At 46.1% G+C, this 18386-nt stretch overlaps 1 protein-coding gene across 4 annotated transcripts in view; it reads left to right on the top strand.

Moving 5' to 3' along the window:
- Positions 1-11: 11 nt before the first annotated feature.
- TRANK1 (tetratricopeptide repeat and ankyrin repeat containing 1) overlaps positions 12-18386 on the top strand; it is a 64857-nt gene continuing 46482 nt past the window's right edge. Inside the window, exons 1-3 of one of the 4 annotated variants that reach the window (XM_074858433.1) lie at positions 12-32; positions 16967-17044; positions 17932-18067. In XM_074858433.1, coding sequence (XP_074714534.1) covers positions 17934-18067 — 134 coding nt within the window. In that variant the 5' untranslated portion in view covers positions 12-32; positions 16967-17044; positions 17932-17933. Of the gene's footprint in view, positions 33-542; positions 621-8342; positions 9975-16235; positions 16257-16966; positions 17045-17931; positions 18068-18386 lie in introns of those variants that run through there. The other 3 variants (XM_074858413.1, XM_074858423.1, XM_074858449.1) reach the window with 3 other exon arrangements.

Below are 18386 nucleotides of genomic sequence, written 5' to 3'. Positions count from 1 at the left end.
TGGCGGTGACGGAGAAAGACCCGGCGAGAAAGGTGGTTATTGAGCGATCTCTTGTGAAGTATTAATCTTTGGCTTATTGATCCGCTATTCCCAGTGTGAAAAGGCAGTGGGAAACGATGCCTTGGGAACCAGTTGGGTTCCAACAGGAGAGGCCGTCGCCGCTCCCTGGGTTTCCCGACAGCGCGGGGAACCGTGGAGAAATCACCGGTGGCGGCGAGGCGCCTCGGGACCGGCGGTGTCTGAGGCGGGACGCGCGCTCATTTCCACGTCTGCTGAAGACGCTGCTACGTCATTTCAAAAACCAAACAAAATAGGCATTTACCCCCCTGCTGCCGGCTCGCAGGTTTCTGGGTGCGCTGGGAGGAGATGGTGCCCTGCTACCACCCAACCGCCCCTCCCCCCCCCCCCGATACGGGAACCCGGCGCGGGGGGAGACACACACGGGACGGGAAGGGGACGGGGACGGGGGGGGACCCCCCGCGGGGGCGGGACGGGCTCCGTTTCGTCCCCAGGTGACGTGGGCGGCGGGGGCGGGTCGGGGGCGGGGCGCGGGGTGCCCGCGGTGAGGGGCGGCGGCCGGCGCGCTCCGGGGGTCCCTGCGCGCGGCGGCGGGCAGGCAGGTGGGTGCGTGTGCGCGCGCGCAGCGGCCATCTTCGGTCCCCCCCAACCCCGGGGGGGTTTGTACGCGGGGGAGCGGAGACATCGGCCGCCCCCCCCCTCCACCCCCCCCCCCCTCCGCCGCCGGATTTGGGGGTGCGCCTGGCGGAGCAGCGGTCGGGGGGGTCTTTCCCGCCGCAGCGCGCGCTGCCCGCTCGGCGCGCCCGTGCCTTGCGCCGATCTGCGCGCAGCGCGCGGCTCCCTGGGCCCCCCCCCCCGATCGGGAGCCATTGTCCCTTTGCGGGGGGGGGGGGGGGGGGGAGCGCTGCCCGCCCGGTCGGAGCCGCCGTGAGCTCCCCGTGGGCTAGATGGAGCGGGAGGTTCCCGCCGGGTGGGGGGGGGTGCTGCCCCGGTGAGGGGCGCGGGGTGGCGGGCAGCCGCGGGGGCTGGGCTGGGCGGGCAGCCTGCCAGGCACCGTGGGGGGGGGGGGGGTGATGTCAGGAGGGAAAGGGGGGGAGTGCATTCCTGCCCGGCCAGGCACCTGGGGGGTGTGGGGGGGCCTGGTACGGCTCGCGCGGAGGAGCTGGGGGAGGTGGGGTGCGCGCCTTCGGCGCAGCCCTGAGCTAAGCATTGTCTTCAGTGGTTTTGGATCCTTTCCCTGGAAAGCAAAACTCTTGTACAAGGTCGCGGAGTGGTCACTTAACAAAACAGGCTTTTTCCTTGGGAAAAGAGTTTGGGCACCGTGTGAGCTTCAGAAGAAAAAAAAAAGCGAAAAGATTTCTCATCAGGCTTTGTATCTTTTGCCCAGTTTACAGAAAATGAAGCTCAGGTTGGTAGCGTAGGTTTATTGCAAATGGGAAGAGGCTTTGCTTTCCTAGGAAAACATGCAGGAGGGAGCGTTTCCTACTAGTGTTTTCACGAACATGCAATTAAACTTGCCGAGCATCGGCTGTGAACTGCACAATCTTGAAAACCGTGCTGTCAGGGGAATCTTGTTGTTTGGTTTTTTGGTTTGTTTGTTTTGGTTTTGTTTTTCTTTCATTCCAGATGCGATACCATCTTGAGCTAATCTATACAAAGGAAATATTGAGGCTGTTTGTTGCCATTGCTTTCTTATCCGGTCAGCTCTGTTTGATGACAGGAACATTGCTAGGCTGAGCAAACAACTGCAGCAGTGTAAACACCTCCCTCTTGGACTGAGCTAGGTCTTGTATGGCTGAGCTAGACCAGGGGTTTCAAGATTGTTGTTGTTTCAGAGAGTAGGAAGCAGGGTTAACTTTTTCACTGTTTCGTGGGGTTTTGCAGGGGTTTTTTTGTTTTGTAAAACAGTAGTGATAGTGTGTAGCTGGAATATTGAAGTTGTTTTTCCATCAGTTTTTCTGTATATAAAACGGGAGATGCAAGTTCCGTCTTAGTTTACAGGAAATCATATGTATGTATACACAGTTTTTCTTGAAAATGGAACTCCACAACTTGCCTTAACCATATGTTCTCTTAGGTATAACTTGTTACTAGTAGGTTACAAAGAGGGGAGAATCATTTGAAACTGAAAGCAAAAAAACCCCTGTTTTGTTTCACTTAGCAAAACAAGATGTTCTGAGGAATAAGGCCAAACTGTGACCAGTGCAAGCTGTGAAGCAGTCCTCAGCAAAAGCTAGTCCACATGTGCTCGGCGTTAAGTTCAGCTTGCGAGGAAAGGAGGAAGGATGTTCCGAGATGCCATCTTAAAACCTTTGTCAACAAATTAATCAGCAATGTGCTGACATCTTGCCTATAAACTGAGAGACCTGTGATTTTTTTTTTTGTTTGTTTTTCAGTAGTGTTATTTTTTCTTGTCATTTTTCTAGGGCACTTCCTAAGATGGTATGTAATTTCAGTGACATGATGTCTTGGTTTTGGCTGGGATAGAGTTAATTTTCTTCCTAGTAGCTGGTACAGGGCTGTGTTTTGGATTTAAGATGAGAATAATGTTGATAACACACTGATGTCTTAGTTGTTGCTAAGCAGTGTTTATGCTCAGTCAAGGGCTTTTCAGCTTCTCACCCCTCCCCACCAGCGAGGAGGCTGGAGGGGCACAAGAAGCTGGGAGGGGACACAGCCAGGACTGGTGACGCCAACTGACCACAGGAATATTCCATACCATGTGGCGTCATGCTCAGCATATAAACTAGGTGGAAGCCTGATGGGGGGCTGCTGCTCAGGAATGGGCTGGACATCGGAGAGCAAAGGGCTGTGTGGTATGAGCTGCCTGCCAGGTTAAACCACAAGATGTGAAGATACCTTATGGACAGGCTCAGGACATCCCAAGTGGTCTGTAGGAGCCAGTCTGTCAGGTGTCTGTTGCCTTGTTTATGGATGTAAAACTCTGGTTTCACAGGGACTGCTCATGGTATAATGCGGGTACAGAACTGATGTCCTAGGGTGTGTGTACCCATCTGGTTTTGTGGAAAGCGTTATCTTCTTCTTGGTGATGTGCTTTTGATTTCCATTTCCTTGCCGTGTTGCTTCCTGGCCTAGTACCTTTCCTGTTTGTAAGTCAACCACAAATCCCTACTGTAGAGGATTTATTTGTAACATATTAGTAGCATCCTGGATGACTGTGAGTCAGCAGGGCTGTCCCAGTTCTTCTGGCTGGGTTTGGGTCCTGTTTCTGTGGTCCTGTTTGCTGGTCATGCATCTGAAGAGGAACTGAGCTGCTAAGCAGTGTCAGCTACATGAGTTTTGTATGTGGCTAGTTGGAGATGTCAGGCAGATGGGCTTAGTGATAACTGCTTTATAACAGTTTGCATAAATAGAAACCAATGTACAGTGGTAATCTGGAGAAGGAGAACCTTGGGAGGTCATTTAGACCAGCCCTGCCCAGAGAAGAGTCCTCGGCTAGAGCTTGTATTCCACTTGCTCCCCTTGTTTCATCCAGACCTTGCACACATCTCTTCCTTATCTGGTTTGTACATAGCATCTGAGGTATTAACAGGCCACTGGGATGTCAGTGCTAATCGTATCCTGGGGTGTATTTGCCAAATGTTGATAAGGATGTATGTCTTGTTTCTGACAATGTCTGTGCCTTACAATCATCAGTTTACTACACAGCATGTTTCCAGGGGAAAGGTTGGTATGAAATGAAGAGCAGCCTGGGATATTCCATCTTGCTTGGTGCGCCAATAGTCATTTAATATCTCTTGAAAGCACAGCCAGGACGGAGAAGTCTCACAGCTGACTTTCAAAATACAGACATAGTACTTGCATGCTAGACACAATGCAGGTATGAATCCTGTCTCAAGAGTGAGATGTGCTTTGCGCTGGCAAGATGTGCAGATTCAGTGTGGCGCTGCATTGGTGGAGCTATGAAAAGGTAGGCTGAGCTCCCCTAGTGCTAGTTCTGGCCGAACACTTAGGAGGGAAAGGTGTCTGGAGAAGCAAAACTCTGTAAGTGGTGTTTAGGGTTGTTTGTTTCCAGTTGCAGAGATTGTGCTCTGATGTGCTCAGGTCTCCAGTTCACACTGAAACAACCTGATAAAGTTTTCACTCTATTCATTTACCCAGGAAATTGTTTTCTTTGTGGTTTTAGAGGTAAACACAACTACAGAGGTACATGCTGTCTTCACCTCTGGAGTACTGTGATGCATAGGACACTGGCCATCCATACGGCCCAGAAACAACAGGAAACTGCAGTTGATCCAATTTGTGCTAAGTTCAGGGCAACATACACCAATAAGAAGCTATCACTATGCTGCTCTGCTTGCCCTAATCTGTTTCAGATTTGCTCTAGAATCTCATTCTTCGTTTTCAAAGTGGTGGGAGCAAATGGTCTTTTGGCACTTCCAGACTCTGGTATGAATCTGACAAGGGGACTTGTTACAGAAATGGGTTTTTGGTTTCATAGGGCAGAGTGAGAATCTGTCTAATGCTCGTCTATCCCTATCTATCTGAATCTATCGCTAACGATAGGGATGTCTAATGAGAAGCTGTCTAAATGATAGGCTTTTCATTTGAGTTGACCAGCTCTCCAAGATGAGCTGACATATTTTACAAGGGCTGAACACATTCTTCGTGAGATACTGACTGGACATTCGATTAAAATGTTCAGGTAATCACAAATATCACTAAAACTTTTTCCAGACTAAACAGATCCATGAGGATAGCTATGTCTAAATCTCAACTTCCTTCCCCTCTTTTGCATGAGATTTCCTAGGGTGTCTACTTACGGCTTGGTCAGTTATAACCTGTTCATCCCAATTGCAGAACTTGTATTTTTGTCTCTGCTGTTTCTCCAAGGCCTCCTCTGAAAGTACAGGCAATTTCAAGATTTTTCATTTGCCATCTCAGCATTCGATGGGAAAACAAAGCTTCCAAAAGAAGTACATTTTTTCTGCTTTTCCCTGTCAGGGTTATCCTTATATACATTCAAAGGAGGCTGTATTTTGTAAATATGTCTTTGGTAGCTGTTGTTGTCGGGAAAGCAAATAAAACTGGCTAGCAGGCAGAGCATTGCCTCTTCACGTTATGGCCTGCTAGAGCCTTCTCATCCTGTATTCCTTCCTCTTTTCTTGGTGTCCTAGTTTTGAATGGGATAGAGTTAATTTTTGTCTTAGTAGCTGATAGAGTGCTGTGTTTTGGATTCAGTGTGAGAATAATGTTGACAACACACTGATGTTTTAGTTGTTGCTAAGGAGCACTTATCTCAAGTTAAGGATTTTTCAGTTTCCCATGCTCTGCCAGCAAAGCAGGTGCACAAGAAGCTGTGAGGGAGCATGGTCAGGACAGCTGACCCGAACTATCCAAAGGGATATTCCATACCATAGAGCGTCATGCTTGGTGTATAAACTGGGGGGAGTTGGCCAGGAGGGGCGGATCGCTGCTGGGGCATCGGTCAGCAGGTGGTGAGCAATTGCACTGTGCATCACTTGTCTTGGGTTTTATTTCTCTCTCTTTTTATTATATTCCTTTTCATTACAATTACAATTATTATTGTTTTATTCTATTTTAGTTATTGCACTGTTTTACTTTTTTTCAATTCTCCTCCACATCCCACTGGGAGCAGGGAGGAGTGAGCGAGCGGCTGCATGGTGCTTAGTTGCTGCCTGGGGTTACACCACACCACTTGGGCCTGCCCTGACGTTCACATACGTCTGTATCAGGATGTGCTGAAGGTGTCATTTGAAAGACCTATATGAAGTGTCCTTTTGCTCGGTGACTGCAGGACTGCCTGGATGGATAGTGCCAGTGGTGGGCATGTGGCTGGAGGGGTCCCTCTGATATAGCAGGTCAGGGTGTGTCCCAATCCAGTGTCGGGGCAGGTTTTGATATGATCCCAAGAGCGAGATTAAGACACAAACGAGGTCAAATGCTGTACACCCATAACAGTTTTTATTATTAAAAGTGAAGAGTGGTAGCGATAGGACAGAATGGAAGGAAAAGACAGAAATCAAGCAAGCATCTGGAATAGAGTCTCAAGAATAGTCACCACCATGGATCCAGCATCATCCCGTTGGTCCTCAGTCTTCAGTTCTTCGGTGGTGGGTGCACACACAGCAGAGTTCTTTGTTGCCTTTTAAGCTCATCTTATCAGCTGATTTGCATGCTAGACAAAGAGAGGCAGGTATTCCATGAACTCATTTCCATGAGAGACAAGGAAAAAGGTGGAGCATGGGTTATGCACATGCATTGAGGGGGAAATGGGGTGCAGCACCCCTTGTCCAATTGAGCTGGTGGTCGTACTCACCCTGCCCGCATTTCACTCTCTCACAGGGTGACACGGCAATTCATTCTTGGTGGCACCATGCTCTTGGAGCCAGTGTGCTTTTGTTGGGCAAGAGCTAATGAGAGCCCGGAGATTTCCTGATGAGAAAACATGAATTATTTGAATGCTGGTGAAATGTATTTACTTGACACTCAACCACAGTTTAGATGTGGTGTTGGGCTTTTTCTCTCCCTACCTGTTGGCAGTTGGTAATGTCTGCCTGTTAGGTTAAGGGGAAAGAAAGAAAGATTATTTATTCATCTGCTTAATAGGAATGAGAAATGTGCAGTCTTTAGAAGTCAGATTTCCTGGAAATAAGAGTATGCTCATTTTTCACCACTATTTTCATTCAGATGCAGAGCTCCCCAGATTGCTATACTTCATTTGTTGCTTGCATTATGGAAAGCTACTGTGCCTCAAGAATAAAAACATTATTCTACCCCCAACTAATGCCACAGGGATGGAACCTCAAAGCTTAACTTTCAGTATCAACAATAATTAAAAGCATGGTTGTGTAGACTTTTCACTTTTTCTCTGTGAATAAGCAGTGTCACACAGTTTCTCTTTTAAAAATGTGTAAACCAGATGGAGGACTATCATGGTTTGAGCCCAGAGGGCAACTGAGCACCATGCAGCTGCTCACTCACCACTTGCCCTCAGGAATGGAAGGGAGAAAATAAAGCAAAAGGCTCAGGAATTGAGGTAAGGACAGGGAGGGATGAGTCACCCATTACAGTCATGGGCAAGAGACAGACTTCTTAGGGGAAGAAAAAAAGAACATCACTTTAATTCAAACACTAACAAAAATACCACTTAACAGACAGAGTAGGACATTGAGAAGCATTGCCACATCTTAAAAACACCTTCCCCCCATCCCTCCCTTCTTCCCAGACTCAGCTTTGTTCCCGATCTTTCTACCCCCTCCCCCACAGGGATGCAGGGGGCAGGAAATGGGGTTACGGTCAGTCCTACCACTCCTTCCTACTCAGGGGGAGGGCTCCTCCCCTGCTCCAGTGTGGTGTCCCTCTCACGGGAGACAGTCCTCCATGAATTTTCTCTGGCGTGAGCACTTCCCATGGGCTGCAGCCATTCCTGTGCTGCTCCAGTGTGGGTCACCCCCATGTGTTGCAATCCTCCCAGTGCCAAACTACAACAGTGGGGGTTTCTTCCCAGAGTCCCGGCCTTCTTTGGGCACAACCACCTCTGGTGTGGTGTCCTCCACGGGCTGCAGGTCAGCATCTGCTCCACCGTGGACCTCCATGGGTGGCAGGGGGAGTGGCCCTGCCATCTTGCCACGGGATACAAGGGGGTGGTGTCTCTGCTCAGGCGCACCTTGCTCCCTTCCCTCTCTTTTTTTTGACTGACCTTGGTGTTTGCATAGGTGTCCTTTTTGTAACTCCTCCTCACAACTCTCCCTCCTCCTCCCAGATTCACCTTAAATACGTTATCACAGAGACGCAGCCACCATCGCTAATTGGCTTGGCTTTGGCCCAGAGGCAGGTCTGACTTGGTGCACAGGGAGCTTTGAGAAGCTTCTCACAGGGGGCCACCACTGTATCCCCCTCCTCTGCTACCAAAAACCCCACCACACAAACCCAGCACAAGGCAGAACAAGCCAACTGCTTCAGTTCATTCTTGGATTTGTATAGTTTCTCCTATTGCCAACTTCAGATGTTCAGAAAGCACAAGCTGGCCTCTTGAGACTGGTAGCTGGTGTAAGGAACACAACATTTTTCAAGAATGGTAAATGGGTTTTCTGGACAGTTGTCTGTGTTTTCAAGCATATCAGGTGAAGTGAGAAGAATCATAACTTAGCCTTGTAAACCCCCAAAACTGCCCTGCTCTGAGGACAGTCTGACTGAAGCAGTTCAGTAGGACACGAACTATCACAATAATGTAAGAGTTGGCAACATGTGTGTCCTGGTTTCAGCCAGGATAGATTTAACTTTCCTTGGGCTGGGAGGGAGCACAGCTGGAGGGCTGGGCCCGGATTGCTCATTGGAGTATTCCATATCATGTGACGTCATGCTCAATATATAAAGGAGGCGGGTGCTTGCTCATTTCGGCTTCTGGTGTGGCGGGATCTTTTGTGCTGTTGGGATCTCTTCTGGGGGCGGACTGCGTACTGGTCGCTGCGTGGTGGGCAACCACATTGTGTATTACCCTTTTGGACTTGCTATTGTTACTGTTGTTTTGTTACTATTACTAAACTGGTTTTTATTCAACCTACGAATTCTCCTTTTTTTGTCCCTCCCCTATTTCACCGGGGAGGGGGGGAAAAAGTAGGTGACTGGCTTGCATGGTGATTGGCTACTGGCTGAGTTCAAACCACAGCAGTCATTTTGGCGCCCAACGTGGGGCCCGAGGATTGAGATAATGACAGATAGGGTCATAATGTCTATTGCTTGGCTCCTTAAGATTTTATCACCTCCTTTACTGTATGTAGTCCCCATGCTGCTGCTCACCACCCATGAGAGTTAGGTTAAGTTTTTGTTTTTGCTGTACTATGTAATGCTGATCTATGACATGATGCAGTCATCAGTCCTGGGGCTATTTACAGTTAGGTTTGAGAATTTCAAATATCCTTGGAATGTTGACATTAACATGGTCATCCTCCTGCTAGAGGCCAGTGTGTTCCTTCATGTGGTTCAGGCTTTGTTCAGGGTTAAGTAACTATTTAAGAGTATCACCTGGAGATCTACCTCAAGGTTGGAGAATTATGAGTGGTTGGGGTTGTGGAGTAGCATGGGCAAGTACCTAGAACAGTGGGCACCTCCGGTGTATTGGAACTTCACTCCCGAACAAGTGCAGAATCCTGAAGAACTAGTAAAATATTTGGAAAAAGTATGTTGTCACCTGGGTAATTCCAGAGAGGCACAGCTCACTGCAACATGCTGGGGCATAGCCCACGCTTACCGAGTGCTATTAAACACTATTCATTACCCTCGAAGAGAAGGGCTCTGAATCTGGTAACAAAACAACAGACATTGCAACCACTCCCAAGTCCACAACAGAAACTGCAGCCACTACAACCCCGAGGACAGGCGCTGCAGCTGAACCAGAGGACCAACCCATGACGTTGTCAGTTGCTCCCATACAGAAGAAGAAATACACAAGAAAATCCCCTCGCAGTGTACAGGGTGACGATGAACCAGGCCCATCACGAGAACAGGAGGAGGAGGCAGAGCCAGTGATAGTCACCGAATCCTTATCCCTGAGAGAGTTGCGAGACATGTGAAAGGATTTCAGCCACCATCCAGGTGAGCAACTCGTTACCTGGCTGCTCCGGTGCTGGGATGGTGGGGCCAGTAGCGTGGAATTAGAGGTTAGGGAGGCCAGGCAGCTGGGATCCCTGTCTAGGGAAGGGGGCATTGACAAAGCAGTTCGAAAGAAGACACAAAATCTCAGTCTCTGGAGGTGACTCCAAGTGTGAGGGAGAGGTATCCCTTCAAGGAAGATGTTATATGTCATCCAAGTAAGTGGACCACTATGGAGAGAGGTATTCAATACTTGAGGGAGCTAGCCATGTGGGAGATGGTTTACTATGACCCAGATAATGCACGGCTACCCACAGATCCAGATGAAGTCCAGTGCACCCGGCCCATGTGGCGGAAGTTTGTACAGAGCACACCATCATCATATGCCAATGCATTAGCACTAATGGACTGGAGAGATGAAGAGGGACCAACAGTAGATGAATTGGCTTGCTGACTCCAGCAATATGAAGAAAGTCTCTCTTCCTCGTTGAGGCTCTGGAAAAACTAGCCTCTTTGAATTGCTGGAATTCTTGGGATATGTCCCCACCTGCATGGACTAGGATCTCAGCTAGTGTTTCCCTACTTGAGAGAACTGGTACACACCACAGGGGAACCTATGGTATCGCCTGTGTGACCATGGAGAATAAATGAGAAAACGGGATGGAAAACCTATCTATATCCTAGAAGAGCAGGTACGTGAGTTGGAAGGAAGAACAACTATAAACTGGGGTTCTTTCAGGAGAAATGCTGCTCCGGTTTCCAGTAATCAGTTGCCCAAACAGAGCAGAAAGGTTGACTTTGCTCCTGATCCTATGAGAAAAACTTCTGATTTGTATTCACAAGAAGTGGGTGACCAAGATGAGACTGAAAGCCGCTCTGAAACCACACTGACCCATTCATCAATAGTGGATACTATGATCAACTTTAGAGGGACCCTGCCTCCAGCCAGGTGGAGGACAGGCAATCAAGTTTATTGGACTGTGTGGATTCGATGGGCTGGCACATCTGACCCCCATAAGGCTTTAGTGGACACTGGTGCTCAATGCACCCTAATGCCATCAAATTTTAAAGGGGCAGAACCCATTTGTATTTCAGGAGTGGCAGGGGGTTCTCAACAGCTGACTGTGTTGGAGGCTGAGGTGAGCCTTACTGTGAATGGGTGTCAAAAGCACCCTATTGTGACTGGCCCAAAGCTCCATGCATTCTTGGTATAGATTACCTCAGGAGAGGGTATTGTAAGAACTGAAAAGGGTATCGTGGGCTTTCGTTATAGCTGCCTTGGAGACAGAGGAAATTGAACACTTGTCTGGGTTGCCCGGTCTCTCAGAGGACCCTTCTTGTTGTGGGATTGCTGAGGGTCGAAGAACGATGGGTGCCAATTGTTACTACCACAGTGCACTGACAGCAATATTACACCAACCAAGATCCTGTAATTCATATCCATGAACTGATTCATTGACCAGAGAGCCAAGGAGTGATTAGCAAGACGCGCTCCCCCTTTAACAGCCCCATATGGCCAGTGCAAAAGTCTAATGGAGAATGGAGATTGACAGTAGACTATTGTGCCCGGAATGAATTCACGTCACTGCTGAGTGCTGCCGTGCTGGATGCACTACAGCTTCCATACGAACTAGAGTCAAAGTAGTACGCCATGATTGATATTGCTAATGAGTTATTCTTCATCCTTTTGGCAGCAGAGTGCTGGCCGTGCTTAGTTTTCACCTGGAGAGGTGTCCAGTACACCTGGAATCAACTGCCCCAGAGGCGGAAACCCAGCCCCACCATTTGCCATGGACTGATCCAGACTGTATTGGAACAGGGTGAAGCCCCGGAACACCTGCAATACATTGATGACATTAATGTATGGGGTAATACAGCAGACAGAGTTTTTGAGAAAGGGGAGAAAATAGTCCAAATCCTTCTGAGAGCCAGTTTTACCATAAAGCAGGGAAAGGTCAAGGGACCTGCACAGGAGATTCAGTTTTTAGGAATCAAATGGCAAGATGGACGTCGTCAGATTCTGATGAATGTGATTAATGAAATAACAGCTATGTCCCCACTGTAAGGAACGCAAGGAAGTAATGCCTCAAACATTGATTGACACAGAAAACCTCAAGGACAAGCTGTGGCCTTTGGATTACTCTAAGGAATGTCACCCAAGGAAGCAGGAGTGTATGGAAGAATGCACCCCCCACTCCCTTGCAGCTGCATTGACAAACTCCTTAGATAAGCCTCAGAGGAGGGAAACTGCACTGAGTGAAACCAAATGTTTCCCCTCAAGCACAAGTACCGCTAATCACTGGCTTCATTGTTTAAGCCCGATACTTTGTGGCTCTATTGTGCAAGCCAGACACCATGCTTGCCTTGCTAATGACTTCAGGCCTTCGCCATTGAAGTGGTAACAAGAACTGATAAGAGGTGAGCATTTCTGGGATGACTTGATAAGAGCATGAAGTCAATAAAAATCTCTGGGAACAAGAAAAACCAAAGGTGGGTAGGGTGAGTATGACCACCGACACAGTTGGAACCCATGGTCCACCTTTTTCCTCATCTCTCATGGAAATGAGTTCGTGGAATACCTGCCCCTCCTCGTCTAGTATGCTAATCAGATGATAAGATGAGCTTAAAAAGTGACAGAAACTTTGCTGTGTGTGCACCCACCACCCAGGATTACCAGACCTGAGACAACGCTGGATCCAGGGGTGGTAATCCGTATTTCTTTGACTTTCTTTCTCTCCTTTCTTTTTCTTTGCCTTCCTTTCTTTTCTTTCTTATAGATTTATAAGAGACCACATTGCTTATTATCCTTTTCCAAGTTTAAATTGTTTTCCACCACAAGTAAAACATTTTAACTGGTTGTTTGGTGTCATTTCACCTTAATTTAACCCGAGGGGATCACAGAAGGGTTGCGACTCTGGGCTTCCAATTTGGGTCGGGACACCCACTGAGTAGCAGAAAGGAAACACAAGCTTCCTTAGGCGTTGTGGGCTTCTGGAGACTGCACATTCCAAATTACAGTCAGATTGTAAGCCCTCTCTATCAATTGACCCGGAAAAAGAATGATTTTATATGGGATCCTGAGCAATGACAAGCCTTTGAACAAATTAAACAGAAAATAATTCATGCAGTAGCCCTTGGGCCAGTTTGGACAGGACAAGATGTTAAAAATGTGCTCTACACAGCAGCTGGGGAGAATGGCCCTACCTGGAGTCTCTGGCAGAGAGCACCAGGGGAGACTCAGGGTCGATCCCTGGGGTTTTGGAGTTGGGGATACAGAGGATCAGAAAACCGCTATACTCCCAACTGAAAAAGAGCAAACATAGCACTACTCTAGCTACTAAGAAGAAAAATTAACTCTGTCCCAGCTGAAACCAGGACAGGGACACCACTGGGCAGATGACCTGAACTGACCGAAGGGATAGTCCATGCCATGTAAAGTCACGCTCAGCAATAAAAAGGGAGAGGAGGGGGCTTAGGGAGATTAGCCATCCCTAGCTTGGGAACTGGCTGGGCATTGTGGCGGACAGATGTGTGGACATTTGTCTGAAACTTTTCTTGGTACAGAGGAAACCACAAGCAAGAACGAAACATTGGTTTCCGGCAGAGGTAGGACCGAACGATACATCCTGTGGTTTAGAACTAGGCAAGAATGTGTGGGTTTAATGCCTGTCAACAACTAACTGTGCAGGTGTAGGGTGGTAGGTCGTTGACTTTGGGGAGGGTCTTGTATGATGCGACCCTTGAAATAGTCTCCCTGCGACCACCTGGGACACACCAAGCCTGCATCAAACTAGATCATGCCTACCATCACATGACACCACGCCCACCATGAATATGCCTGAAGTTTCTTAGAACCTGGCAGAGATTTTGGGACTTAGGCTATATAAAAATGGTACCATCAGAAGCTAGGGGGGGAGCCCCACCACCAAGACACCGAGAATCAAGAGGACCAACGGGATGCCACTGGACCCATGGGTAGATCTCCCTCTGCCTCTGCCTCTGCCTCTCCCTTCCTCCCTTCCTCCCTCCCTCCCTCCCCCCCCTCCTTTATTTCTCTTTAACAAATTATAACTACATCCAAGTAAAAACATGTAGCACTGGACTTGCTTGTCCAGTTAAGTTATCCAGTTGAATAGTTGCCATTGAGTTATTGTATCTAACCACTTGCCCTGTATTTTGTATTAATAAATTGTTAAACTGGTTGGCTGGTGTCATTTCACCTTAATTCAGTCCACGGGTATCTCAAACTTGGTTGTAGGTCCCAAGGGGAGGGAGACTGTCCTAAACGGCTCATTTTGGGCTGCGGCAGTCATTGGTCTACGTGTGGGGGGTGATGGATGATTGTCTTTGTATCACTTCTTTTCTTTCTCCTTCCACTTCTCCTTTGTTTATTAAACAATTTTTATCTTGACCCCCAAGTTTTGTTGCTTTTACTTTTCCTTTCCTCTTTCCCCATCCCACTGGGGGTGTGTGTGAGGGGCTTAGCTGCCCACTGGGGTAAACCCATAGCACTCACTGTTACAAAATCTTTCTTTAGTTATATTCAGATGCAGTTGTGACCTTTACCTGTGCCAGTTAAGCCAGAGTAATAGATAACATTTTTGTTTAATGCTCGCCATGCTCAGTAGACTTTATATAATAGGTCTTCAGTTAATCCACTGGTTTTGAGTTAAAATTGTTTATGCTTCAGGAAGATGTTAGGCAATAGCAAGACATGCTATGCTAGTCAGCACAGTGATTCTTTTGGATCATTAACTGAGATGTCAGATTTGCATGCCTGTGTATCTCTTGCATCTGCAAACTTGGGAGCAGCTGCTAAAGCTGATGTAGAAATGTTAAGAAAATTAAGCACATAACTATAGAATGGTTAGCAATAGTAAGCTTGAGAGTTGTCTGTTTAAATTAAAGCCTTTTTGAGCTGTGGGAACAAGGCATTTCTGAACTGTGAGAACAAAAGAAAACAAGCATACATAAACAAAGATAGAGGCCCCAAGGACAGAGGATGTAGCACCATGGTGACAGGAGATATACGGGCATTTTATGACCCAATGAAGTGGGTCTCGGCCCCTGACACCCGGAGATGGAGGACATCTGTGATCCAAGAGGATGACTCCCAACTCGAGGGTATACATTGCATATCAAACACAGGAACCAAAAGGATAATTGCCAAGGATGCGCATTGCATATCAAACATGGGAACTGAAAGGGATGACTCCCCACTCAAGGATGCGCATCGCATCACGTTTCAGATAAGGTGGAAGAGAGCATGAGAATGTTGATGTGTTTATGACCCAAACGGATGAGAAGGAGAAGGAACTGTTGACACAAAACTTTAGAACTAATTACACTTTGTTATAAATATGTATGTTTGTATTGTGAAACCTCATGAATATGTATAAGATACCTGCATTTAAGTTGTAGATTCACTGGCTTAGGTGTGCACGTTAGGTGGAGAGATCCCCCGTGCACCCAGCGCTACAATAAAGAATGCCTGCTTTCTAACACTCTGACTTTGAGTTTTAGAGAGTTTTCTTCGACCGGCTCTTTCGGTACCAAAGCCGCAGCAGAATCCGGGTTATTTAAATGTCCTACAGTTTGGAGTTTTGGCTGGGAAACTCCAGTACTGGAAAATGATGGGAATTTGTGTTTTGCTGGAAATCCTGCCCCCTGGAGTGGGGAGGGGATGCCGCCTCCTGATCTGAAACAGGGAGCTTATTTCCAAAATTTCTCAGCACAGGACACGTTTGAAGGTCCTTAAAAAATGTGTGTTGCAATTGGTGGTCTTTTGCTGTATTTTGGGAAAAATAATCCTTTAAGCATCCTCTAAATGTCTTTTATTTGTAATTGTACTTTAAGTAGATTCCAAGGAAAAGTAAGGTAAATATAATTCTGGATAAAAATTACACCCTAAGTAGAAGCATAGCCTTCTTAAAAAAAAAGAAAAAGCTTGAAATTCAGCTATGATTTAGAAAACCACGGGTTCACGTGTATTCCTGCATGAAGAAGCTCCTGTGTAGTTGAACTGTTTTGGTATTATTCTCAGTGAAAATAATTTATCTAACCTTCTGATGCTAAAAAGTTGAAAGCTGAAAGAATTACAAAAATATGAGGTAGAACAATCATTTACCATTTGCTTTTTATTCTCTGCACTGATGCTCTATTTTTTTTCCTTTTCTTCACCTTGACAGTGCTTATACCATGCAGCGTAAAAAAGTGCCGCTTATGCTATGAGTGCACTTGATTCGCTGTCTGGATAAGTAGTATTTGAAAAATGTAGAGTATATATTTTAAAATTAAGTGGTGATTTAATTTGCCTAGGGTAAATGTTATTGCTCCTCTAGTGTGACTGGTCATCATACCTCCCCATGAAGATGAGACCTATTTTTCTTCAGTTTAGTTTATAGCTGGGAATTTCATCTGTTCTTGGTCCTTCCCTGGAATTAATGAGGTGATGTTTGGATCGCAGACATCATCACAGAGTGTTTATTTGTTTAATTAAATAAGACATCACATCTGACAGGCCTTTTCGCAGCCAGCCTGAAGCAGCCTGGATCTGAGCTTTGCAGTTGCACCTGGTTCTTCAGCTCTTGCCTCTCCAGGGTTGTGGGCTCTCCTCTCTGCTTAGTGCAGGTGTCATCCTTCCGAGCACCTCTTGCGCTTGGGTGAGTGAGGGAGGCGCCGTGCCATCCATAGCGTTGCCTCTTCATACCTCTGTATTTGCAATACAGCACTGATTCTCAACGTTTCAGGTTCATCATGAGGAATACTATAGAGAAAATACATTGGTTGTATTTCTTGGTTTGTCTGTAGGTTCATATACTTAAAAATATCCGCTTGCTCTGTTGTGAAGAGATCTTGCAGATTGTGTGTCCTGGTTTTGGCTGGGATAGAGTTAATTTTCTTTCTAGTAGCTGGTACAGGGCTGTGTTTTGGATTTAAGATGAGAATAATGTTGATAACACACTGATGTCTTAGTTGTTGCTAAGCAGTGTTTATGCTCAGTCAAGGGCTTTTCAGCTTCTCACCCCTCCCCACCAGCGAGGAGGCTGGAGGGGCACAAGAAGCTGGGAGGGGACACAGCCAGGACCGGTGACGCCAACTGACCACAGGGATATTCCATACCATGTGGCGTCATGCTCAGCATATAAACTAGGTGGAAGCCTGATGGGGGGCTGCTGCTCAGGAATGGGCTGGGCATCGGGTTCCTGGGTAGTGAGCAATTGCATTGTGTATCACTCGCTTCCTATATTCTTTTATTAGTGTTAATGTCATTATTATTTCTTTTCCCCTTGTGTTGTCCTATTAAACTGTCTTTTTCTCAGCCTATGAGTTTTTTATGTTTTTCTTCTGATTCTCTCTTCCATCCCACCAGGGCAGGAAGGATTGAGTGAGCAGCTGTGTGGTGCTTAGTTGCCAGCTGGGCCCAAACCACAACAACAGGTTTTTGCAGGTAATGGAAATGGCTTTTAATCGTAAAATTAATCTGTGAAGAACGATTCAGGCTTCAGCACTGGATTTTTCTCTTGTCTGTGACTTTGATGTGCTGTTTCTCAACATACATGTAGCTGTTTTTCCTCTTGTGTTTGTTTCCTTTATCTACCTGCCTGACCATGTGATTAGTTTTATGTAATGAACCTGAATTTACAATATTAATGATGAAATATTTTTTCAGTCAGTTGCAGTTGATGCCTGTTTCAACCTTTGTTTTGTTTAGCTCCTTTCTGTAATCATTTTAATAACTGTTTTAAAACTGATTCAAGGTCCTTATGCACTATTAATATACTTACGTTACAGTATTTTCTTGGAGTAATCAAGTTTCAATGCAGTTTTATATACATTGGATTATTGAATGTCTGGCCAGAGAGGCTGGAGAAAAAAGTCATAAGGATAAATAAAGAGCAAGTAAACGAGTTTTGTGTTTAAGTAATTGAGATGTATAGATTCATGTATTTCTTAAGCATATGAACTCTGTCTGTTCTCTTGGATATTTCCTCCCATTTAGTATGCGTACTCACATTTAAATAATTTGGAATCTTAATTTTAAAAATATGGTTTAAGACTTGAGGAGGAAAACTGGAAAAAATGCATACCAGTGGTACATCTGGTTAGCTGAAGTTGATTAAAAAATAAATGACAAGCTGAGGCATCAACAGCAAAGATGAGGCTATCACCTGAGTTATATTTTACTATTCCAACTGCAGCAAACAAAAAAGATATGCTCTTTTGTCCTCCTTTTCAAATATGCAAAAGCTAAGGTGAAAATTTAAGTGAATTTTAGGGAAAGAAGTGTCTCATAAATTGTGCTTTTGTTTGATTTTTTTTTTCCCTCTTAATTAGCAATGGATGCCATGGAATATGCACAGGTTATGAGACAAGAAGGGAACCAGGATTTTAAAAATGGAAATTACTCTTTGGCCATCAGAAAGTATGATCAAGCTCTACATATGCTCGGTTGTTTAATGCAATGGGTCCAGTAAGTATTCTTGAGTTACAAGATGTAAACCGTAAGACAAATCTGAAATTTGTACAGTACTACAGTTAACTCAGAACTGTATTTCCTGCCCTGACATCTGGTTTTCTTGTATCTTTTGTCACACTCTTTAGTGTACCAGTTTTATAATTAAAGAGGAATTGCTGTTCCTGACATATGTGGGAGATTAGTTACTGTAATCTGAGTATTTTTATATAAGCATCAATTATAAATAAGTGTAATTAAATCTCAAATTAATTTTCCATAAACCATGTTGGTTTATGTTAAATTACTTCTGTTTCTTAGTTGACATACTGTGGAG

The sequence above is a fragment of the Strix uralensis genome, chromosome 1 (assembly GCF_047716275.1).
Source record: "Strix uralensis isolate ZFMK-TIS-50842 chromosome 1, bStrUra1, whole genome shotgun sequence".
Lineage (NCBI taxonomy): Eukaryota > Metazoa > Chordata > Aves > Strigiformes > Strigidae > Strix > Strix uralensis.
Note: the sequence above shows the minus strand (reverse complement) of the source record. Positions and strands in the feature narration are given on the sequence as shown.